Source organism: Cyanistes caeruleus, chromosome 20 (genome assembly GCF_971803275.1).
Source record: "Cyanistes caeruleus chromosome 20, bCyaCae1.hap1.1, whole genome shotgun sequence".
Classification (NCBI taxonomy): domain Eukaryota; kingdom Metazoa; phylum Chordata; class Aves; order Passeriformes; family Paridae; genus Cyanistes; species Cyanistes caeruleus.
In genome coordinates, this window is record NC_141720.1 from 908,243 (window position 1) to 933,667 (window position 25,425).

At 55.9% G+C, this 25,425-nt stretch overlaps 1 protein-coding gene across 2 annotated transcripts in view; it reads right to left on the reverse strand.

Annotated features, from left to right (window-relative positions):
* Positions 1-25,425, reverse strand: part of RGS3 (regulator of G protein signaling 3) — a 59,968-nt gene that overhangs the window by 15,050 nt on the left and 19,493 nt on the right. For both annotated transcript variants that reach the window (XM_086857908.1, XM_086857909.1), the window contains 4 exons: positions 24,007-24,090; positions 17,984-18,095; positions 15,349-15,389; positions 8,782-8,904 (listed from right to left, as the gene is read on the reverse strand). In XM_086857908.1, coding sequence (XP_086714034.1) covers positions 8,782-8,904; positions 15,349-15,389; positions 17,984-18,095; positions 24,007-24,090 — 360 coding nt within the window. The remainder of the gene's footprint in view (positions 1-8,781; positions 8,905-15,348; positions 15,390-17,983; positions 18,096-24,006; positions 24,091-25,425) is intronic.

The window sequence follows — 25,425 nt, forward strand, 5'->3', positions numbered from 1 at the left end:
CTGAGAGCTGAAGCCTGCCCTGCCCTTGCCCTGGTGCTGCCAGCTCTCCCACTGTGCCAGCACATGTGGCATTCCCTGGAATTCCCAGCAAGGAGAGGTCAGGGATTCTTTTAATTCTTTTTTTTTTTGGAGGCTCTCAGCTTCTCATTTCAAAGCCTCTGCTCCTCTCAGTCATGGAGCCACTGTGGTTCAAGCAATGCCAGGCCACAGGGACATTCACCTGAGCCTTTCCTGGCTCCTGATGGGGATGCTCAGGTTTTCTCTCTCTTTTGTGGTGATGCTGAGGAAGAGGAGGCAAAACAGAGCTGAGAGAGCTGCCCTGCACCCAGGTACCCCTCAGCCAAAACCAGGGACTGGGAAAAGCAGGGAAGTCCCTTCAGGCTGCTGGACATCAATGTGAGCAGGAGAGCGAGGGATGTGCTGGTCCAGCGGTGGAAGAACCAATCTTGTGGCTGTCCCTGGCCATGGCAGCTCCATCCTCCGTGTGTCCCACGGGAAACATCTCTGGCCCCTGCTGCCCTTCCAAGGACCTTTGCTCTGAGATGCCTCAGCTGCCCCCAAAGGCATTTAACCCCATGGGAATGAGACCAATTATCTCTGCAGGGTTATTGTGGGAGATGCAGACAGCAGAGGGCTCCTTGTGCTGGAGGCAGCACCCACCCCACATCAGCTGGAGTGCAGGAAAAGAGCACCTGCATCATCCAGGGAAACATCAGCCTTTCCAAAGCAGGTTTTTTCCTGAAGCAGAAGGAAAGTATTGGACAATTTTGGTTCTTAGCATGGGACAAAACTGTGCCCAGATCCACCAGAACAGAACAGAACCAGAACAGAACCTTCTATCTGTGAAATGCTGTTCAGGATTTAAAAAGTGACAACTAAGAACCAAGGAATCTTCAGAGGGAACAGCATCTAATGCACAGCACGGGGCTGAGGGGAAGAAAGCAAAGCCAGAAATGCAAAGCAGGAAAACCAAAACCTGAGAAAATCTTCACCAAGTCATTGTGAAAGTGCTCACGAGGATCATTCCCCGAGCTCTGCTCCTCACCCTCTGCGAGGACAGCCAGAGCCCAGGGCTCGCTGCACAGCCACCCTCTCCCTGCTTCATTACTGCACAATGAATAATTGATCCCGAGCAATTAGTGCGACAGCAAAAGCACCGAGCAGCAGGGCCAGCAGTGCCCGGGGCAGGGCAGGGAGGGTGGAGGCACAGATGGGAAATGGGGGGTGATGTTTGTCCCGCCCTAGAGCCCTGGCCGTGGGCTGCCTCGGAGCCCTCCCGGGAGAAGCTGTCCTGGAGGGAGGAAGCACGGGAGGATCCCAGGTCCCTGCACAAATCCCATTCCCCATCCCTGCGTTCCCAGCGCTCTCCCAGCCCTGCGCCGCTCCCGGAGCTCAGCGGGAAGCGGAGCCGGCGTTTACCCGAGGGCAGCAGCGAGGAGCCGGGCTGCAGGCTCCGCTGGCACCCGCTGAAGGTGCCAGCACCGCTGAAGGTGCCAGCACCGCTGAAGGTGCCAGCTGCCCTCCCCACGCTGCCACCAGGGACCCCAGCCCCGAGCCGCGGCCGCCGCTCCCGGCTCCGGATCCCAGCCCCGACCCCGTGCCCTCCATCCCCAGACAGACTCCGAGCACGCCACGGCTGCAATCCCGAGCTGAACCTGCCGGCTGGTCCCCAGGGACGGTCCAGGGACGGTATCCAAAGGGCTGCGATAGTCCTGGAGCTGAAAATCCGCATTGTGGGCACATTGCGATGCTGATCCCACAGAGAGAGGCAGCAGGTGCCGACGGCACAGCCCAAATTTGAGAGGGAACCTCAGAACATCCCGGCACTACAAACGCTCCTTTGCTCCTCCTGGGTGCAGCTTCCCAAGCCTCAAGGCCCGGCGGATGGGCTGTGCAGGAGCCGCAGGATCCCAGGAGAGCGCAGGGAGCACAGCAGGTGCCTTGGATCGCCAGGGACATCAGCGCTCCTGTGCCACTCCCTCCGCCTGTGCCCGGCCCTGGGGCTGCAATCTCTGCCTGTAAAACCTACCAAAAGCGGGTTCTCGGCTGCATCCCCCGGGCCGAGCGATCCCGGTGCCGGCGGCCCCGCCAGGTGCCCGCGGCTGCGGCGGGCGCGGCGCTCCGGCTCTGCCCCTGCCGGAATGAATGTCCGTGTCAAGCGGCGCCTGAAACCGCCCCAGCCTCTTCCACACGCCGCTCCCTCGTGCCCCCCGTGCTATTTGTGGCTCTGGCGGCTGTCCCTGGAGGGGCTGTTACCCGCTGGCAGCCGCTGTGCCCCAAGGAAAGGCCGTGCATCACCACCCTGCGCTCCCTTCTCCTGCCCCGTCCTGCCCCCGGGCGACACCGAGCGCGACATCCCGGGGCCTCCCGCTTGAGGAGATCCTGCTGCAAGCTCGCTGCTCCTGCGGGGTTTTCCCCCAGACTGTTTTCTGCGGCAAAGTGACGGCTCTGAAGCGGGGAATGCTCTGCAATGGGGTGCTCTGCCCCTGCGAGCAGCCTGACCCTAATGGGCAGGGACAGGGAGAATAAACAGGCAGGATGGTGGATGGTGTCCATCCAGGGAACAGCCACTCGTGACCATCTGCCCCTCCTCTTCTCCTGCAAGGCCAGGGCCCTCTCGTGACACCCCCACACACACCAGACAGGGGACCTGGCTGCCTTGGCCGGGAATTTCTCCTCCTGGGATTACACTTCACTGACAGACAGACAAGTTGTTCCTGCTCTCGCTGGACACAGAGCTGAGCTCAGCTCCACCTTGTCACCATGGACAGCAGTGACACGGCACAGCCACCCCCCAGCTGGGCTCACTGCCGTCCTGCCTGCGCTGCTGAAGGGAGCTGGGCCTGCTGGGGGTTGTGCTTGTTCCCTCTCCAAAGGCCACCTGGCTGGCTGCTGCTCTGTGGGACACAGGATGTCACCACACTGGGGGTACCTGGATGTTCCTGAGACTTAGAGCAGCCCCAGCCTGAGGGTCCCTGGCCCCTCCCAGTGAGGAATGACCCAGCCACCCCCCCAGCCTGCCCACACCCACTGCTCTGTGCCCATTGTGATGGGGACACAGCTCCTGAGCCGGGCTCCAGCAGCTGCCTGCAGCCTCATCACCGCAGGGTGAGTGCTGGAGCTGTGAGATGATGTCTGGGTCATAAATATCCCTGGCAGTAAAAATCCAGAGTGGTGGGAAAGAGGGAGGAAGGAGCAGATCCTGTCCCTGCCATTCAGCCCTCAGCACCCTTTCCCTTCAGTGGTGCTCAGGAATCTCTGCAGCACTATGGGCAGGGACAGAGCTCTGTCCCCTGGGCAGGACGAGGGAGGTGACAACCAGAGCCTGGTGCATTCAGCCACTGCAGATCCACTGGAAGGACTCATCCCAACACCACTTACACAGGACCACGAGGCTGGTGCTGGAAGCTGCTCCTGCTGCCAGCAGAGATCACTGGAAGGAAAGATCCACCGAGAGGAGAGGACCTGGCAGAGCAGCTCTGCTGGGACTGCCAGAGCCACACACAGGAGAGAGGAATCCCAAATGGTCCCAAACCCAACACTGGTGGCTCCAAAGCCACGCACAGCCCTCCCTGCAGGGGTCTGGAGGCCTTGCCCTGCTGCTGCTTCAGGAAGGTGCTCATTCCAGGGCAGGACACCAATCCTTGTGAAGGGCCAGGGTGCCACGGGGGCAGGATGAAGCTGTGCCTACCTGTCCCACACCACTCTGGGCATCACCACCCAAAGCCCCCTGGAATTTTGAACAGATCCTTTGACTCTGCAGAGATATCAGGGTTTGGGTAACTTCTGCAGGGAGTTAATTGACTCCAGAGGCTGCCCAGAAACACGCTCACAGTCCCCTGCCACACTCGGAGGGAAGATAAGGAGCAGCCACCCGAGGCAGGAGGTGTTTGGGCACAGGAGAGCAGGGCTCCAGCCTGGCAGGCTGCAACAAAGCCCTTCCAGCACCTTCATTAAATCACACAGCGCTGGCTCCGAGCACTCAGTCTGTGCCTCTGACCACCCTGTACAAATGATCTCACACCGCTCAACCCCCCCGGCTGCCGGCGCCGCTCCTGCCGGCACTTTCCCTCTTACCAGCCCTTCTGGGGATCGGCCAGGAACAGCTCTCCAGGGCTTAAAACTGCCTCTGGCCATGATGGAAGTGTTGGCAGCTGCTCATGCCCAGCTCCAACCCCGAGTCTTCCTGCTGGGGTGGGGATGTGGGGCTGAGGGGATGGGGGGCTGAGGGGATGGGGGGCTGAGGGGATGAAGGGGTGAGCTCTGTCCTCACTCAGAGAGGACTAGCACCTCTGGTCCCACAGCCTCACAAATCCATGGAGCCTTTGGCTGTCCTGAGTAATGAGTTTTCCCAGTCCAGGGCAAGAGCCGGGCTGTGCTCCCTGGTCTGGAACGGTGGCACAAGACTTTGTTTTGGTTTTGTGACCTGGCTGCACGTCCTGCCAGCTGATGCTTTAACCCTCAATGGGGCAGAACCACCCTCAGGGTTTCTCCCCTGTTTGAGCCCCCTGACAGCACAATTATGTGCTCAGAAGGCAGGCTCAGGTTGGCCCTGCGGGTGCTGCTGGGATGCGCTCAGCCCTGCGCAGCCTCTCGTGAAGATCCAGCTTTCCCGGCACAGACAGGGCAGCATCTTCCCAGCCCAAAATGGAAAGGCCAAAAACAAAATAAGAAGGCACAAAATCCTCCCCTCCCTCCCCATGGAGGAGCTGATGGTGCCCTGAGCAAAGTGCTGTGGGTGAAGCAGCTGCTCAGAGAGCCAGGGAGGGACAGGGCTGTGCACAGCCTCACCCCAGCACCGCTGCCTCACTGTGCAAGGTGTACCCGAGGAGAAGGGAGCTGGGGCAGGGGGTGCCAAGGAGCAGGGACTGCGGAGGGACAGTGCCCGGGGTGCTCGGGATGAGGAAGAGGAGGCTGGGGATGGGACAGGAGAGGGGTGACCCACACCGAAGGTGCCCGGCGGAGCTGGGCTGTCCCCGCAGCCCTCCCACCCCACCGGCCCCATCACACACCGCTTTCACCCACAGCTCGTTTACTCGCACTCTGTAAATCAGTGGGAGAACCAGCCCTGCCCTTCCTGAGCAGAGGGACGGCCAGGGCCGGTCCCACCGCCCGCTCCCTCCCAGCACCGGAGCCAGCGCTGCCGGGAAGGGCCGGGGTCATCCACGCCTGCTCCCAGCCAGGCTCGGGAAAGTGCTGAGCATCCACCACACCTCCCTCGGGAAACAACGGGAGCACCCGTCCTGGACTCCCAAAGTCCACGCCACCGAGTGTCCGAAATTATTTAGCTTAAGGATAATCTGCATCTTTCAGATACAGCCAGCCATCATCTCCGAGGTAATCTCAGGTCACGGAGCCAGAAGGGAAGAGTAATCAGCCGTTCTGAGTGTGGAAGACACAAAGAAACAAGCAGTGAGAATCAGTCGGTGGCAGCAGGTCTGTTACACACAGGGGGCTGTGCTGGGGAGCTTTTCCCTGGCAGCCAAAGCAGCTGGGGCAGCTCCAGCCCCTGTGCCTTGCCCTGCCCCTGCCCTGCACAGCCTCTCTGCAGCCAGGCTGAATTACCCCGAGCTGCTGCAGCAATGTCAGGGCAGCCCAGCACTGATGGGCAGCACCCGAGCTGGGTTTAACTCAGTTAATGCACAAAGCTGCTCCTCTATAATCACATTGCCATGGCTGTGGTTCCTGGCAGCCCCAGCCAACCTCCAGGCTCCACACAGCCCCGCTGGGAAAGGTTTGCTGCCAAGCTGGCTCACCCTGGGGATGTTTTACAGGGGTTTGCTCGGCACAGGACAGGGAGCAGCATCCTCCAGCACACCTGGACACGAGGGTGAGAGGGGTGAGGATCTGCAGATGGAGAAAATACCCACAGAGGAATTCCTGGGAGCTGCTGCAGCTGGCAGGGTGGGTTTGCAGTTCAGGGAAGTTCAGCCAAGTCTCACAGTGGCAGCAGAGCCCCATTTGCACCACATCTCCTGGACACTGGGGACAGAGAGCTGGACCACAACAGCAGCCACACCATCCCCAGAGCTCCTCCTGCATTCACTGTGGCAGGAAAAGCCCACTGGGAGCAGGGCTGGACTATCACAGCTGCATCCCTCATGGATTTCTCTTCCTCCATCTCCAGAAGCAGATGCTGCATTTGCTCCAGTCCCCCAGAAATCAGCAGCTTTGCTCCCAAACCAGCTGTGACAGCAGCAGTGCCAAGGCAGCCCCTGCAGGGCTCCTGGCCTGACACCATCCTCCCCAGGGACACCGCCAGAGGCACTGCCAGAGGCAGGGACAGCTCTGCAGAGGTGTCCCTGAGCCACAGGGACCTTCCTGCCCTCAGTGCTGCCCTACCCAGGCAGAGCTCAGGGGGACCTTGAAAACAGGAGGTATCACCCCAAAGCCCAAAATCCTTCTGATCTCTGCACAGTTTGAAGGTTGCCACTGGTGGCAGCCATGGGGGCTCCTGAGGAGCTGCTCTGTTCTCATTGTTCCTTTTCCTGGCTCCAGCACTGGCACCTGGCACAGCTCTGCTGGCACCCAGGCTGTGCTGGCCCTTCCTTCCCACCCCACATCCCCTTGGCCAGACTGTGGCCACTGCAAAACAAGCTGCCTCTTGCTGAGCTGGAGTAGTTTTGAAGGCTTTGCAAATCAGATTCATGGCCAGGCTGATATTTCCAGCTTAATTTGTCTGTTCACAGAGCACAGACACTGGGTTTTTTCCCTAAATAGCCCTAGTATCAAATGACTGGTAAGCCAAGCTAATGGATCAGTTCTCCCTTACCAGAAGCAGCTGATTTTCCCAGCTCCTGCCTCCCACTGCTCTGGCATCCCCAGAGAGCTCTGTCCTGACAAACCAGCCTGAACACAGCCCCAGCTGCAGCTCTGCCAGCTCAGGCTCCTGCCCAGCCCTGTGTGCCCACCCTGCCCCAGGCACCATCCCCTGTCCCCCTGGGAGCTCCTTCCCCACGCTCCTTCCTGCATTTCACACCAGGTTTGCTTTAAAATTGCATCCTGGGCACTTTACACCTTGTTGGGATGGGCATGGTGCTATAAACTCAATTTAAAATGCTTGATAGTGGCTGTCACGCTCCTTTTCTCCCTCCTCCCACACCCCACCAGTGGGGCTTCCATTAGCTTTGGCAAGCCAAGAAAACCTCCTTTGTCACAGGTTTGGATGGTTCTCCACAGAACTCAAAGAGATTTTGGCTACTGAGGCACAGAAAAGCCTTTGAAAGAGATGTGATCTCTTCTGGAGTACTTTTTCACCTGCCCAGTGGCTGGGCTCCTTCCACAGCTCAGGGAGCAGATGCTCCAGGGCTTTGCTCTGAGCCACAACCACGAACAGGCTGGGCTGGGGAGGGCAAGCAGCACCACCCCTGAAAGCCCAGCCAGCCCAGAGCTCCTGTCACGATGGAGTGATGCCACCAAGATGTCCCTTTGTAGGATGCTCAGATTGGAAACGTCCCTGCAGAGCTTCACCCTGGATGCTCCCCAGCCTGTGGCAGGATTCAGCTGAGCACAGAGCCACATCAGCAGCCCCATGCCATGGATTCCAGCAGGGTCCCCGTGGCTGGGCACGGGGTTGTGCCACCGAGATGCACCACAGGACAGCAGGAGCGGCCGAGCGCCGTCACCTCCGTGAATCAGCTGCCCGGGGCTGTGTGCAGAGTGAGAGCTTTGGTCGGTAACCAGGTTCTCAGGCTTTGTGTGCTGCTGTTGCTATTTTAGTCTGCCTGAAATGTGCAGGAAAGGGAACCTGGAGGCTCTGTCTCCCGCGGAGATGTTTGTGCTGACCCAGTTTGGGAGGCTGCAGAGCCACGGCCGCGTCTCCCTGCTCCAGGACCGGGCAGCGCCGGCTCCGGCCATGCCGCGGCTCCAAGGACTCCTGCCCTGGAACCAGGCACCCACACAGGGACTGAGACATGGGGCAGGAGCTGCCCCACCACCCTGCACCAGCCAAGGGAGGGATTCCAGGGGTTTTACCCCAAAAATCCCCATCTGCAGCACTTAGAGCTCTTCAGACACTCAGCACTGGGTTTTCTCTTCTCCCAGAGCAGCATCACTCACCAACAACCCAAACCCAGCCCCTGGGACACAAGATGTCCCTGCAGAGACTGCCACTGTCCCAGAGAGCTCCGTGGGGCAGTCCCAGCCCCAGGGGAGGTGGATGAGGGTGTTCATGACAGCCCCACAGAGCCTCAGAGCCCTGCACACACACAAGTCTCTGCCAGAGCTGCTGGGACAGCGCTCCCAGGCCAGGCTGGAGCTGCTCAGTGTGGGAAAAGTGCTGGGGCTATCTCACTGGGCATGAAAACAGCACTCCCCAAATGACCCCTCTGTGCTTTGGGGACACCTGTGGGGTCAGGATCAAACACCTGAGCCCACCCAAGGGCACAGAAGGGGAAAACCTCTGTCCCACTGCTCCCGTGACCATTTCATCAGCACCCAGAGGACACAGCTCGAAGCTCTCCCTCTGCTCCCAGCCCTGCCCCAGAGGTGAGCTCTCAGAGCAGACTGGCCACGGGGCTGCAGAGCCTCAGCTGTCCAAACACCCAAACAGAGATGCTGGGAGGTGTCAGCCCAGCCTGCCGCAGCTCCAGCCAGCGGAAGCAAATGCAGCCTCTGATCCCCAGGCAGGGCAGGAAGCTGCAGACACAGCAGTGCCTGAATACAAACTCACTCCTCACCTGGCAAACAAACAGCCTCCTGCACAGGCAGGAGCATCACTGAGCAAAGCCCCACATTCCGTGCTCCGGGCAGGAATTCCCAGCTCCCGCGCCACTCTCTTACCTTGCTCTCCGTAGGAGCCGCTGCCGGATGCTGCTGCTTGGTGATGTTCTCAGCCAGACACCAGCAGATCCTCTTCTTCTGCTCCTGGGAGTAAGCCTCCAAACTTAATAAGCACTCCGACTTCTGACGTAAAGGAAGCAGGGAGAAGGTCATTAGCTGTGTGTCGCAGGCCCTGCCTGGGTTTGCAAACTCCTTGCTCCCCACACACCACGGCACACCAGGGGAGAGCTCACACCTGTGGCCTGCACCAGGAGAGGAAAAGAGACTGGAAATCAGCTCCTCCAGAGCCAGGGAGAGTGCTGCAGGGGAGCTGCCTGTGCAGCAGGGGCAGAGCACATCAGTCCTGCACCCGGTGCCACTGCAGGGGAAACCAAGGGTGGAAACTGCTCTTTGCCATATGCAAACATTAGTGAGGCAGCAGAGCATGAACTGGTGAGAACAGGAGCCTTTGGGCTGGCTGGGGCTGGGAGGAAGAGTTCAGGGAAGCTCCAGAGCAGCCTCCCCATCCTGCTCTTCACTTAACACACACCAGGATGAATTTGGGATAAAACTCCAGAGCAGCCTCCCTGTCCTGTTCCTCATTTAACACACATCAGGATGAATCTGGGGATGAAGCTCCAGCTCTGGTCTCACACTGTCTGTTAGCAACATGCAGCAAGGAAGGAATTAAGAGAAATGATGGGAAGTCATCGCAGCTGAGCCCACCTCCTCTTGTGTCCTCCCCTGCACACATCTTCTGTTGTCTTGGACAGGTTTTCTTTGGGCCAAATCTCACTCACTTAAGGAACTTTCTGACCAAGTTCTCTCAGCAGCTTATCTCTCATGTTAAAAATGAAGCACTAACTTCTGCTGTCTGCTGGGATTTTGCACCTTTCACTTTATAAAGGGTCCAGAAATTCCCAAGGTTGGATCATCTCCTTACGTGGCCAGATGGGAATAGAAAAAAATTTAAAAATAGAAGTACAACTTTAGGACAGACTGCAAAGAAAGGAAAAAGAGTTGTTCACTAAGGGCCATAAAAAAACCCTTTTCTTTTCCCCTAGAATTTCCTTCCAGAAGGGCAGGTCCCCAATAGTTGTTTTTTCCCAAAAAGGTCAGAGAGAACCTGCAGCTTTGTGACCCCAGAGACATAACACAGCCAGAAGGGGAAATGCTCTTTAGTCACACCATTTAAATCACTGTTTGCATTGGATGGGAATTCATTCATGCTTCATCCAAAATCCTCTAAAGTGGTAAATAAACCCAGCTCCCACATCGCCTCCTGGGAAAGAGGGCTCTGGTTCAGTCCTTTGCCCCTATGAGACTTCCATGAAAGACAAAGTTTGAGCTTTCTTATGCCTGGACATCCCCACTCTTATTCCTACAGGCTTGAACACTGAAAATTCCTTTTCAGGCTTCCTGAACACAGTCAGAGTGAACAGAGGTTTGTGGTTCAGGGACAGGAGGTGGCAGGGCTCCCCCTTGTCCCCAGATCCTGGGTGGCAGTGATGCTCTGAGCATCCCTGGAGTGTCACAGTGAGTTTTTCCCATCCTGGATGTCCCAGTCTCCCCCAGTCCCACACCAGGCTGGACCCCTGTGCCACCCACTCATCCCTGGGAAGTCATTCCCACTTTCAGAGGAGAGGATGAGAACCCATTTGCTGGGATGGAATCCAGGCTGGCATTTCCCTGCCCCACACTTGTGGTCAGAAGAGAACAGAGCAAGACCTCAGCCCCAGCTGTGAGGAGCCCACCCTGCTGCTGTGGCTGCTGTACACTCCCAGCCCTGCCAGGCTCCTGAGATTCCCCTGGAGCGAGGCTTAAAGCAATTCCAAGGACATCTCACATCCCCTGGCTGTGACAGACACAGAGCTCACCTAGCCCTGCCCTGAGCCCCTCACTGATTCAATTACAGCCCATCTCCTTGATTGGATTTAGCACACAGCCTGCTCAGCTCCCACTGAGCTGGGAGCAAAGCGCCCCTCTGCTCCCTCCTGCTCCCCCTCAGCTGCTGCAGCTCCCTGACCTCGGCCACAGCAATTCCACAGCCAGGAGAGCAGATTTCCCTCTGCTGCAGAGCTCAGGGAAAGGGATCCACACACCCCAGGTGTGTCCCAGGTATTGTGGGCAAGGCTGAGGGGAGGCATGAACAGCCAAAATTGCATTTATCCAACATGTACGTATTTAATTATCACTTTGTTCCTCCACAGTGACATTGAACCTCTCCAAAGTACATTCCCCAAGGAAAGAGCTCTGGTTTTCCCTCTTGCATCAACCTGCTCCCTGCCCGGGCTCCTCTCTGCACAGGGTTGATGGCAGGGTGGTTTGGGGACAGGGCTCCAGCCCAGCCCAGCCCTGCCAGCCCCTGGCCTCCAGCGCTCCGGGTGTTGGGCCATGGCCAAGGCCAGCAGAGATCCCAGAGGGGAAGTACCTCGGAAACTGCTCCAGACTACAATGGCTCCAAATCACAGAGCAAACCTTCCCCAGGAGAAACAGCCAGCCCTGGGAATATCCTGTGCACAAAACACGGGCAGCTGCTGCCTGCTGACTTCACGCACCACCAACCAAGGGCTGCTGAGAAAGTTCTGTTGGCTCCCGTGCTGGGGGCAGTGGGGGGACCACAGCTCTTCCTGTGGCTCTGGTGATGCCCATAAAACAAACCCTGGCAGTAAAACAGAGCCCTGACAGAGCTGGGGTGCCAGGGGTGCTGTAGGAGAGGATGAGCATGGAGATAACACTGGCAGGACACAGCAATCTCTGCACGGCTCTGCTGTGGGTGGTGTTTTTGGGAGCACTGATGATGGCATGGCCTGGGGGATGCCCAGAGGGTGTGGATGCCACATCCCTGGAAGTGTCCAAGGCCAGGGACAGGAGCCTGAAGAACCTGACCTAGGGAGTGACATCCTGGCCATGGCAGGGGTGGAACAAGATGAGCTTTAAGGTCCCTTCCAACCCAAACCATTCTGTTATCCTGTTAAACCTCCAGGAGGAAAATCAGCCTGAAGAACCTTTTCCACCTGCTGTGGAGCAGCCAGGAGGGACACAGGGCTGTTTCCCCAGGCCAGACACTTGTCCTGAAGTGGCTCATCAGGTAAAAGCCTTCACAAGAACCCCTGAGAGGAGCCAAGCACGGAGCTCCTGCTGCAAACACCGCCCTGGCAGAGAGAGCAGGGCCAGCACTGCAAACATCCTTTCCTCTCAGGGAAAACACCCCAGAGCTGAGTGGCCCCAGCAAAACCCAGCTCACTCACCCAGGGCCAGCACAGCTGCCCTGTGCCCAGGCTCTGGCTGATGTCCTGCTACTGGTGTCACTCGACATCTGAGCCAGGGAAATGCCCTGGGCAGAGCAGGCACAGCTCAGAACCTGTCTGCACCACGCAGCAGCCTGGCCACCAACTCCAGAGCCACTGCCATGGGTGCTCCAGCTCCAGGGACATCCCAGGAGACAGCCTGGACAGGGGGACATTTCTGCAGCTGGAATTTGGGATGCTGGGTTGGGCAGTTCCAGAGCACCCTCAGCACCTGGGGCAATGTGCACATGGTTTGTGTCACTGCATCCTCCAGAGGGGCTTTTCCAAAGGCTGGCATTGCTCTAATGTTGTCTCGCTGCACCTGCAGCTTGGGCTGCTCAGCAGCACCCAGAGAAATGCAGGGGCTGGGACCTGGTGGCCTTTGGAGGGAGGAAAATGGAAAGCTCAGTTCAGGAAAGAGTTAAGGTGCTGCTGTGAGTGTGACATGGCAGAGGGTCTGAGTGTCCAGCTCCCACGTGAGCTGGGTGACTCAAGGCTTGGGGAACCTCTCTGGCATCCCAGCAATGAGCCACGGAGGAAACAGAGGAAATGTCAGAGAGCAGGAAAGGATTTTTCATCTGGTAACATCTCCTGGCCAGCAGCAGCAGAATGGCTGGAGCCAAGGGAGTCCCCCCTTCCACTGAGCAGGACTGGCAAGGGAGCAAGGAAGGCAGAGGTGCACAATTCTGTCCTCTCAGAACGTTCATACCACAAAACTGGTGAGAGCCAGGAGTGTGCAGACTCTACCTCAAGTCCTTGGATGGATCCAAGCCCTTGCAGCCTTGCCTGCAGTGCCTTCTCCCCCACAGCCCAGGGGATCCTTCCCCCTGTGCCCATCAGACAAATCACAGCCACAAACCTGACAATCTCTTGTCCTATTGTGAATGAGAGGAAATTGAGAAACAATTCCAGCAGAGCACACAGCCCATTTCCCAGACAAAGGCTCATCTCCACTCCCTTCTCACTAAACAAACTCCCCTCAGTTGTTCACTTGGTCACGTAGGTTTGCTGTCACCCCCTGCCCAGCCCCTTTGCCCTCTTCCCTATCACCAAAACATCTGCCCAGGTGCCCTCTTGGTCTGCCAAAACAGTGCCCAAAATGCTCCTTGCAAACTCTCCTGATGATGTTTCCAGAACAGCCAGCTCCAAAATTACCCAGGAGTACAAAATCTGCCATGTCCCAGAGCGTCCCTGAGACTTGGCCCCTGTGCCATCAGTAAATTGCTTTTCCCAGCACTCAGATTTGCTGTTTGGAACAACAGAACCTGGGCTCTCCCTGTCTCCTCCCTCTGGGACAATGCCACATCCCAAAGGGCATTCAGTGAGCAGCGCTGATCCCAGCAGGAGCAGAGAACTCTTTGGGAAAGGAACGCTCCTGTGGAATAATCTGGGACATGGATGGGGAGAAGCACATCACCCAGGCCACAGCATTGCTGCAATCCATTTGTCCAAAGCATTCCGTGGCAGCAGCTGAGGGTGGCAGCAGGAGCAGGGGCCACAGGGACCCTCTGGTGCAGGGATGTGTCCACACAGAACCCGAGCAGCTGTGGCTGCCCCATCCCTGCAAGGCCCTGCTCTGGTGATGGCATCCCTGGCCATGGGAGGGGTGGGACAAGATGATCTTTAAACCTTCCAACCCAAACCAGTCTGGGATTCTCTGATGGGGCAAGGTGGGGACATTTCTCTGGCATTTGTCCAGAGGCTCTCCTGTGAATGTCCACGGCAAAGCCAGCTCAGGCACAGATTCACAGCATCAATTTGCTCAGCTCTGGATGAGTGCTCACCACAGCAGCACAAGGAGCTGCTGCTGGAAGGATTTTCTGTTGGAGAAGTTTCCCAAGACAAACTCTGGTGTCTGCAGAGGAAAACTTCCAGGGAAAAAAAAAAAGATCAAATTTGCCATTTGCTTTTCAAAGGAAAAACTTACTGAGCTGTTTGGTTTTAAGTCGATTTGGTCTGAATATGTTGGGTTTGAATCAAACACTTGTAACAATGCATTAAACCCCTGACCTGCAGTTTCCTGTCAGCAGGATATTTCCAGAGCAGGGAAGGGTGTGAATTCAGCACACTCACAGCTCCACATGGCTCCCTGTGAGGCTGCCCATTCCCAGCAGACAGCAAACCCTTCCTTCTGACAGCTTTTACACATCCCACGGGGTGTGTGTCCTGCAGGGAATGGTGTGGGATGGGGAAAATGCAGACAAACTCCCACAAATCCCAAATCCTGTGGGGTGCAGAAATGTGGGTCCACACTGAATCCCAGAATCCCAGACTGGTTTGGGTTAGAAGGGACCTTAAAGCTCATCCCATTCCACACCTTTCCATGGCAGGGACACCTTCCAGCATCCCAAGTTGCTCCAAGCCCTGTCCAACACTTGTTCACTGCCAGGGATGGGGCAGCCACAGCCTCCCTGGGCTCCCTGCACCTATTGCAGTGCTCAAATCAGCCAGAAACTGTCACAGGCAGGGGCTGTTCAAACTCTGCTCTTTGAAAGAACAGAGGAGACAAGGAAGGAACAGGAGGGCAGGAACAAGAGAGGATGAGGATTCTGCAGTGAGTCGTGCCCTGGCCCAGCTCCAGCCACTCAAGGTGAACAACTTCCATCCTGAGCATTTGCACCCGACTTTCACAATGGTTCTTTATTCCAATGTTTGCCTTTCTCCTCTGTGCCCTGGGGAGCTTTCCCAGACCCACCTTTCCACCTCGGAAAATACAAGGACTTTACACAGTAAAGTCACTGGAAAAGGGAAAAACCCACAGCTTTCAATGATTAAGGAGGTGCAGTGTGATTTTGCAGAGTCCTTTACTTGACAAAAGGGACTGAGCCAATGTCTGGGTGACTCCAAATCTGGTTACAGCACTTAGCTACATGTGGGTTCAGAGCTATGATTCTGTCTTTCAGACTGGGCTTCCTTATTTTATTTGAGGGTTCCAAACCTGGATGTTTGAAGACAAGAAAAGCAAGGTGCCTAAAAATAATGACAAAACATTTGGCAAAGAAATCTGCCCCCAGGGGAAAGAATCCTAAGAGAAAATAAAAGTGAGATGTCTCAAGGAAGATCCACAGGGAGGAGGAGAAAAGAAACCTGTCCTAGTGCTGCCCAAGCTCCTTTTAGCAGCTTCTTATTCATATATTCTACAGCCATTATGTTTCTTTTCCAGGCTTCTGGCAAATTCATTTAAAGGGAAGTTAAAATGAGCTTTTTCAGTGCTCCTTGCCCCAAAAGAAAGGATCAGAGCTGTCAGTACCTGTGCAGCTCTCACTGGAAAGCTAAAGTGGAAAACAGCAGCACTCACCTCTGCCAGGTAAAGGATGCAGAACTTGCGATCTTCTGAACCTGCAGAGAAGAAAAACCAGGATCAGAGCGAAGCTGCAGCTGCATCTCTGCAAGTGGAGCCACTGGCAGAGGAGCTGGCCAAGGGACAGCACTGAATGGATGTTTGTTGTTGTCCCCAGTACCAGGCTGTGACCTGGGTGATGTATGTGGCATCTGCCGGGGCCGGGCGCGGGCAGGATCCTGGGTTTCCTTCTCTTCCTCATGTGCTGTGGTGGGGCCTGGCTTGGCTTCCAGAGTAATGTCAACTGTGCCTGTGCCATCCACAAGCCCTGGCTGCTCCCCAGCATCCCAAGAAAGGACAAAATGCCCATAAATCCCCTCTTGGCCCTTGAGCACCCTGGAGCTGCACAGTACAGCAGGCTGGGATGTCAAGGCCAGTGACACAGCACATGAGGAGCCCTTGTTTGCAGGATCCCAGCTGGGAATGGGTTCTCAGCATAGGGGGGGGATAAAGGAATCTCCTCTCTGTCCCAAAGCTGAGCACACCCGCCCGGAGGGGAACCAGGATCCCGGAGCGTGGAAATTCCCACAGTGTGTGCTGAGGAAGGCAGCCCTGTGTCACTGGAACCTTGGCTGGCGTGGTGCTCATCAGCCTGCTGCTGCTGCTGCCTTGTAAAGCAGGAAGAGAGAGCATTGTGAAGCAGATCAGACTGATTTGCTTTCGCACAGAGCAGCAAGCGGCAGGAACAGGAAACAGCACAATGGCCCTGAGCGCACCGGAGATGTCTCAATTGTTGGAGGCAGCCACACGCCTGTTCCTATTCATGTGCCATTCAGTCACTCAGGAGAGCAGCAGCAAACCCCTGCCAAAAGGGACAGACATCTTCTTGCTCTCTCCCCCCGCCTCTGGAGCAGGAGGGCTGGAGCTGCAGCTGTGCTGGATTCCCAGAGCACAGGGTCAGTGCTGGGGACTCCATCTCCTCTGGAGAGCCTCGGGAACCTATTCCAGACACGACCCAGCCAAGTTATTATGGCAACAAGGAAATAAAGTGGCAGAAAACCGCTGACAAATGCACGGTGCCTGAGGTGAGGAGGCACAACCCTGTGCTGCTGCAGACAGAGCTCGGTGTGCAGAGCCAGGAGCAGCACCAGGGAAGATGATTTCTCCAAGCAGGTGAAAAGAGCAGAGCTATTCCCCAGCCTTTGGCAGCACACACACGTGGTCCAGAAGCTGACCAAAAGCACTTTAACAAGGAACAATTTCTTTTGTCCCTTTCTTAGAAATAAGCAGTGCTGAGAACACACTCGACAAAGCCCAGGGAGGCTTCAATGGCTTTTCTCAATGGGTCGTGGCTGTGGTGCCCCATCTCCCTCCCTTGTGTTTCTGCTGCCACCAAATAGGTCAGGGAATTCATCTGGAAACAGAAACGTTGCTGGAAATGGGAAATAACAACTGACAGGCAGCTGTGGTCACCAGCACTGAGGCTCAGAACAACGTGGGGCACGTGCAGAGACACAGTCCATCCACAGAGCTCATGGCTCAGCTGGAAAAAGTCATGGGAAGCAGCAAAATTCACCCAGAAAAGGATCCCTTTGGAGAAACAGCCCAGATCTGGATTCTTTCCTCTTGGTCAGGGCCACAGGACTGCCTAAAGACATCGGCTCACCACTTCCAGAGTAATTTGGGTTGGAAGGAGCCTCTCTGGTGGGCTCTGGAGTCCAATCCCCTGATGAAAGCCCAGACCAGGGCACTCAGGAGTCCTGAACGCCTCCAGGCATGGAGATCCCACAACCTCTTTGGGCAACTCAGTATCTGACCAACCTCAAAGTTTTTCCTTCTATCTCATCCTCTCCATGGGGTCCCAGGGCTGGGCTGGATGAGGAGCTGTGGCACAATCAGGTCACTGCACATAAAACAATCCCTTACCCAAAAAACAACCACACCACACAAGGAGCAAGGTGAAACTGGGCCCAGGGCCAAGAAGTGGCTCCACCGTAGCAAACAGGACGTGGCAGAGCAATTCCCTCATTCCTCTTTAGAGCAGGAGGAGATAAAGGGAGTCTTTAGTACAGCCTGAAATAACCAATTTCAAGTCACCCTGCCCTAGAAGCCCTCTCTGAGCTCTCAGCTGGACATGAAAGGTGGCAGCCAAGGTGCAGAGTGAGGGCAAGGTCCCCAGCCCTGCTCTGAGGGGTGAGCAGGGGATGGATGTGAGCAACAGGGAAACCATGGGCGGCTGAAGAGAGAAGTAGCAAAGCAAAGCAGCAAAGCAAAGGTCATCAGAGCTTGGCCAGCCACCCTTGGAGCCAATCTCTGAACTCCCTGGAGGCGCCACAGAGGAAACCTCAAGCCTTCAGTTCCCTTTCCCAGCCCCGGGCAGTCCCTGCTGTCACAGCGTGACCCCAGCCAGGGGAACAGACCCCAGGGAATGGCAGCCCAAATCCTGAGACCTGCACCCAAAAAGGCTGGAAAGGGTCTGAGTGCTCCTGAGGTGTCCCAGGAGATGGAGCTCACAGGTTAGTGCAGAGATGATGCTGGCCCTGCACCCCAGCAAGGATGGCATTGGACAGCAGGCTGCTCTCCTGCTGCTGGCCAGAAACCTTTGCAGCCAGGAAACCCCAAAATGCCTCCAATCGCTGCTGCAGACACTCACCCTCCTGGAGCTTGACACTCTGCAGGTACAGAGGGTTCCTCAGCACATTGCAGCGCCCGGGCTCGTCCTCCTTGGTGAAGAGCAGCAGGTCGGAGTAGACAAAGAGAGTCACCTGCAAGCACAGGAGCAGCAAAGGAGAAGCTCTAGGGAGTTCATCTCTTGGCACTGAGAAATGTCCTGGAAATGTCCTCTGCCCTGGGGAGAGGCAGCAGCCTCGACAGGGAGCCCAGACAGCCCTTCCCGAGGGGCTCTGGATGAGGCTCCCCTCCCTCAGCCGCTTCCTGAGGCTCGTGGAGTCCTGTGACAGGAGGGATGAACCTGCCCCACACAAACACACCCTCTCTGCTCCCTCCTGCCACTTCCCGCTGACACCACTCACAGATCACAGCAGGAGGAGGGAATAAGTTGCCCACTAATCCCAGCACGCTGCAGAAGTTGCAGCCTGAGAGCAAATCTGGTCACTCTGATCACCCTCAGGGAGGAGCTTCTCGCTGTTCTCAGTGAGAAAGTTTGGTTTTCACAAGAGCAGGAGCAGCTGCAGGGGACAAACCTGACACCCCAAACAAGGAAACACTGGCCTGAGTGTCTGCCCAGAGCTCCAGCACTGCCTCCAGTGTCCCAGGGGCTGGGAGCTCCTCCAGAGCAGTGGGAAAAGCCTCGCCTAAGGTCCCCGGTCCAATTGCTTCAGATTAATGGGACCTTGAAAATAAGAATGAGTTTCTCCACTGCACTGGACCCAGAAGCCTCCCAGGGATGAGAAGCTTGGTGCCACAGCTGAGGTGTGAGCCTCCAGGAGCTGGGACACACAGAAAGCCTCAAAGATCACAGAATCCTGGAATCACAGAATATCCTGAGCTGGGAGGGACCCCCAGGATCCCCCAGCCCTGCCCAGACCCCCCAACATCCCAGCCTGGGCATCCCTGGAGCTCTGGCAGCCTCGGGGCCGTGCCCATTCCCTGGGGAGCCTGGGCAGTGCCAGCAGCCTCTGGGGGAAGAACCTTGCCCTGCTCTGCAGCCTGAGCCTGGCCTGGCCCAGCTCCAGCCGTTCCCTGGGTCTGTCCCTGTCCCAGAGATGCCAGGGAGCAGCTGCAATGTGACAGTGGCACAGGGGGTGCCAGACCTGCTCAGGGCCTTGGGGTGCCCCCCAAAACCTCCCACAGCAAAGGGAAAGCTTTGCAACACTGAGCCCACAGCAAGGAAGGGTTTGTGTCCTTTTAGCACAGCTTTTGCAGAAGGAGGCAACACCCAGAGTCCCAGAGGGGTGGAGGGAGCAGAGAGGTGACTCTGCTCCCACAGGGACCAGGTCCCAGCTGCCAGCACAGCTTGTGTCCGTGGCTGATGGACACGTCCTGAGGAGGACAAGCTGGCTAACAGCTCAGGACAAGCACAGTTATCACACACTGGGGAGTCTCACATCAGGGAACAGCATCTGCCTCCGAATCCAAAACCAAGCCCTTTGCCACAAGATTTCTCCTCGCAGTGCAAGTTCATTTTTGTGGGATTCTCAGCAAGTACAAAGCTGCTGGTGAAGCTTTAATTGACAATGAAACCAGGGAGGGGCTGTTCTTCTCTGTGTTATTTGGAAAATCCCTTCCTCTGCTGTCAACACTCTGCTGGCACAGTGCCCACATCCACTCTCTTCATTCCTTCTGATCTTGTTGGTAATACAAGGGACAACCAGATAGAAACTGCACTACAACCTTCACCCCAAGCCCACCTTGTGCCTAAATGTAAATTTTCTGGGGTGTGTCTGGTGCCATCTCAGTTCCCTCAACCCCAAAGAAGAGATGCTGAAGGGATTTTGGGAATAGAAACCCAAAGTGAAGGAGATAAAAGCATGATCAGATAACAGTCACACAGAAATGGAGGAAAGAAACCTGTGGAAAGGTAGAAAAAAGATTGGGAGCAGGAGGAAAATCACTTCAAAACCAAGCAAGTTTCAGTAGGGAATCTTGGAAGTGGGATTACAGGTATAAGTAATTTACAGGTAAGTATTTACAGGTAGCTTTGAGCTTTTCCAGGAAGATGGGACAGATTGTTTTTGGTATGTAGAAGGTAAAAGCACATTCATTGTGGTCTCTGTAAGAGTATTTCTATCAGATGCTGTTAACAAGAAGACACTTGGTCTGAGAGCAGCTGATAGAGGTCCCTGCTCCTCCAGGCTGTTGGAGGATCAAAATTTCCCTTGCACCTGCAGAGGCAGCACCGCAGGGCCTGGGGCTCTGCCAGACCCAGAGGTGGGAGCTGGACACATCCACCCACTCCAGGAGCTGAGGAGGGGACCAGGGGTGACCCCAGGGCAGCAGGGATGAGGGGACACTGGAGGAGAAACGTGGAGCTGCCATCACACCCTGACGGGCTGTGACCTGTCTGTAACAGCCCTTGGCAAACAGATCTGCCCTGAAAAATCACAGGGCTCACAAAAGCCAAGCGCAAACCAACAACAAACACAACCCCTGGGCTCACCCAGGCAAGTCACACAATTCACCAGAGCTCCTCCTTGGAGGCTCAAAGTAGCTTTGGGTGTTTACCAGAAGTAATTTCATACCCCAAAGTCAGAAATACAGAAAACAGAAATGTCAGAAAACAGAAATGTCAGGACAGAAGGACTCTCTGAAGACAGAGATGAGCACCCTGGAGTGACTGAGGTCCCATGGACCTTTTAGGGGGGGTGTGAACAGATTTTACAGGGGGGAAATGTTCACAGAGGCCGACCCTGATGTCTCCACACTGCTCATCTGGGTGTGCTCTGCACCACGGCAAAGCCTCCTCTGCTGAGGGACCTGACTGGAAAAGCACTGCCCAGGAGACAGGGACACGTTTAAAGAGTTTCCTGAGGGCAATCAGGAGAAGCTGGAAGGCCAGAGGGAAGGTGGGAGCAATGGGCTGCCCAAGAGGGGACAGCCCTGGGGCCTGGGCGGGAGGGAGCCAACATCACACCTGGGAAAGAAAAATGTGGCAACAAAATCACTGTGAAAAGGTGTCCAGAAATGCAGCCTTGAAGAGAGAAAGAGGAGAAAGCCTCCTGCTCTGCAGAGAAGATGATAAAGCCAGCCAAGCCCATCCATGAGGTTCCAGGGCTTCAGGAGGCCCATCCTGACCTGCAGGCCCTGCCAGAGCGGAGAGAGGAGGGATGAGAAGGGCACGAGCGTGGCCCACACTGAGCAGACACCTCAGAGCTTTGGGAGGCCTCCAGGTCCACTGGAGATGGGTGGACAAGGCCAAAGGCCACGCTGGACACCTCGTGTGCCTTCTCCCTCTGGCTCCTCTGGCACTCCAGGGCCTGGAGGGATTTCAGGAGCCCATAAAAGCGGGAATTGCAGCAAAGTCTAGACAGGATGTGATTAAAGCCTGAATAAGGATTGCCCCAGAGGTAAGGTCAGGGAAAGGACAGACCCTGGCAAGCCTCCAGAGAGATAGGTTGAGTCCTTCAGGAGATGGGAGAGAGTTTGCTCAGGGACAAGGATGCAGTGCCTGATGTGGAAACTGCCACAGGGAAAAGATTCTTTTGGGAAAAAAAGAAAGGAGCAGGACCTCCAGCTCCAGCCCCTGAACCCAGGCCCTCCTCTCTTGAGCCTCTCAGGTTAAGAACACACAGAGAACAGTCCTGCAAAGCACAGGAGCCCAGCTTGAGAGAGGCTGTGTGGGAAGAGCAGTGGGAGAACAGAAAACCCCATGGAGCAAGGAGGAAAGGATTGATGGGACACAAGAGAGCCTCTGCCCAGGTGTCAGAGAGGGAGAGAGCTCAAGAGCAGCAAAGAGAGGAGTCAGAGCCCTCCTGCCCCAGGGAAGCTCTGTTGTGTCCAGGCTGTTTTAGCTCCTGCTGGCTCCAGAGCTCAGTTCTCTCCCCTCACAGCCCTGCTCTGCTGGACAGTGAGATCCTGGCACTCCAGAGAGACCTGCAGGGCTTCCTTGGAGCTCCACAAAGCCTTCCATGGCCGTGCCACACACTCAGACATGAGAGAGCCCTTCCCAAGGGCCACGGGTGACATTGGCACTGTCACTGTCACTGCCAGCACGGGCTCAGCACCACGGAGTGTTTCCCTTCACCACCTCTCATTTCTCAGCCCACTGACTCAGCTCCTCCTGCCCTGCCCGTGTGCCAGCTCACCCAGACACCACAGCCCCAGGGCACCAGCATTCCCAAACGCTGCCTCACAGCCCTGGCCAGCATCCTGCCCTTTCCTGCCACCAGCTCCAGCTGGGAAATCTCTCCCAGCTCCAGGCTCATCCCAAGAGCCTCCTAAGCATCGTTTCCCTGAGACATTTCCCTCCTGACCCTGTGCGCAGTGGGGTCTCTGCTCTTCACAGCAGGCCCCACCCAGGCTGCAAACAGCGTTAGTTATCCATAAATATTCCACATTTGGCTGCTACTCCAAATATCTGAGTGTGACCTGGAGGCAGGTACCTCCAACCCAGCCAGGAGGAGCTCCCTGACTCCAGCTGTACCCCCAAGCCATCCAGCACAGCTCCCAAGCACTTTTACCTGGCTTTCATTCCTGCTCTTCCTTCAGAAGACCCTGAGCAGCACAGGACAGCGGGACAGACAGGCAAAGGGGTTTAGTTACAAGTTACTGCCAAGTTCTCTAATCAATCGTGGAATTTTTCATGTACTTTGAGGTGTTCTCATGTACTTTTTGGCAGGAAAAAAAAAAGTGGTTCAAGTCAAAGCAAGGGATGAATTACATCATGGAAACCAGAAAGAGGGGAGTCACTTAGCACAACCCTCTACTGGTTTGTACTGGCCAGTGATGGGAAGTGGCTCTGGGCTCCTGCTATTGGCCACCCAGAGACTAAAACGAGTCAAGTAGAACTTCCTCTACAGATCTGTGAAGATGACACATTGTTCACTCCAGCTGAATTCAAGCCCAAATTACTCTGTGAGATCCTCTGAAACTGGTTAGCAGAGCATGAGTGGGCTCTGCCTTGCTCCCAAATCCCAAGGCTTTGCAGACTTTGCAGTTGGATGCAAGGGAAGCCAGCAGCAAATGTAATCAACACATCCAAACTCTGCCAGTTTGGATGGTAAAAGTTGTCTCATCCACAGGGTGACAAAGTCCTGCTGTGTCCCCAGATTCCCAACAGCTCTCTAATAACATGCAGAAAAACTGAAGTAAAAAGAATGAGAGGAATTTGGACAGGACACGTGAGCTGTTTTGGGAACTGAAATTCTGAGAACATCTGTAGCAAGTTCTCTGTCTGCTTCTAGTTCTAGGTTGTGGATTCTCCTTCCCTGGAGATGCTGCAAAGCCATATGGGCACAATCCAGAGTGACTTCAGGGCATCCTGAACAAGGGAATGGGACTGGGTGACTTCCAGTGGCACTTTTCAGCCTGAACCATTCTGTCATTCTGTCTTCTCTAACCTAGCACAAAACATCCTTAAACCCCCTCCCCCTGAGTCTGCTGGGCTGTCACTGGTGTGAATTTTCCACCTGCAGTTTCCTCTCTGTGAGCCCAAAGGCAACAGGAACAACAGCTGATTTCTAGCACAGTAGAGTTTTGATATTTATCCCACAATAAACTGATCACAAATCTTTGCAAGTATCACAGCAATATAATTACTGCACAGTGGAACATCTCCCTTCTCAATGTAAAGAAGTGACCCTTCCAGCCCCTTCTCAAAGTCCCCTCCAGGGCCTGAAGGGGCTCCAGGAGAGCTGGAGAGGGACTGGGGACAAGGGATGGAGGGACAGGACACAGGGAATGGCTCCCAGTGCCAGAGGGAAGGGCTGGATGGGATCTTGGGCAGGAATTGTTCCCTGGCAGGGTGGGCAGTGCCTGGCACAGGGTGCCCAGAGCAGCTGGGGCTGCCCCTGGATCCCTGGCAGTGTCCAAGGCCAGGCTGGATGGGATTTGGATCACCCTGGGACAGTGGGAGGTGTCCCTGCCATGGCTGGGGTGGCACTGGATGGGTTTAAGGTCCCTTCCCACCCAAAGCATGGTGATTCTATGATTCAATCCTCTATGTAAGACAGCAGAAGAGCAGGTTTGGAGAGCTCAGACAAGGTGGAAGAGTTTTACCTGTGTAGTCCTGTTCCTGCTCTCGTGAAGGAGCAGCTCCTCTGACAGCAGCAGAGTCCGGGCTGGGTTGCAAAGATCCAGGGGCTAAGTTTGGATGGGAAAAAAAAAATAAAATGAAACAAAAGAAACAGTCACACCTTCCAGTGTGGTTTGTGAGATACACTTTCCACCCACCAAAGCCACTTTGCCGTCACTTTGAGCTGTAACTCACTGGGGGAGAAGCCACCCCGCACTGTGCTCAGGACACAAAGTCTGCAGTCCAGTCAGAGGAGCAAACAAAGCCTTGCACTCACACCCACATCAGCCCCAGCTCTGAAAGGACAAGCAGCCCTTGCATTTCTCCTGCACGGCTGGTGTCAGCAGGAAGCACAACCACGCCGCTGGCACGGCAGGTTCCACGTCCCCCAGGCACCAATATTTGTCCCTGCTGCTGTGCATCACTCTCAGAGCAACTTCTGAGAATTCCTGTCCTTCCCATGCCACATCAGCTCCCCAGTCAGTGCTGGAGAATGAAAGGTTCACGTGGCCCAAGTGCAGAGCAAACCCTGCAGCAGCAGCCTGGGATCACCCTGGGAGCAGCACGGTGGGAACAGGAGGGGATCTGCACACACAGGGCGGTGCAAAGAGAAACACCAGCTCCTGCAGACTCCCAGGTGAACTCCAAGCTTTGGGAATAAGGAGGCAGAAAGTGCCAGAGGTGTTCCTACCAAAGGCCACCCACGCCGAGCCCAGGCAGGTGAACACAAGCTGAGGGCTCACCCAGCTGCCTGCAGGGAGGAGGGAGGTGATCAAACACCTTCCCCCAGCTCCAGCCCAGCCCACACTGGCCTCAGGCTGCCCATGGCTCAGGCTGCAGTGACAGGGAACGTGGACCATGCTTTCAGCCCAGAGGAAGTGACCAGGCTGAGCTGAGGTGACAATGCCACTGCCATGGCAGGACAAAGGGCTCCCCACGGGCTCAGAAAGGAAAGGATTCATCAGCAACGTACTAAAATACGTGGAGCAGATGAGATTTTTGGGGTTCTGGCCATATGAAGGACAAAGTGAAGGACACAGAGGGAGTTAGAACTACTACCACCAAATTCAGGGCTGTTTTCTTTAAACAGATCATGGAACTGCAGAGGCAGAACATTCCCTGTCAAGACATTGCTGCTCTGAATCCTTGTCCTCTGCTCTGGAGCCAGGCTGGGACAGCTGAGGGAGAAGGCTCCAGGAGAGCTCAGAGCCCCTTCCAGAGCCTAAAGAGGCTCCAGGAGAGCTGGAGAGGGACTGGGGACAAGGGATGGAGGGACAGGAGCCAGGGAATGGCTCCCAGTGCCAGAGGGCAGGGCTGGATGGGATATTGGGATATTGGGATATTGGGATATTGGGATATTGGGATATTGGGATATTGGGCAATTGGGCAGGAATTGTTCCCTG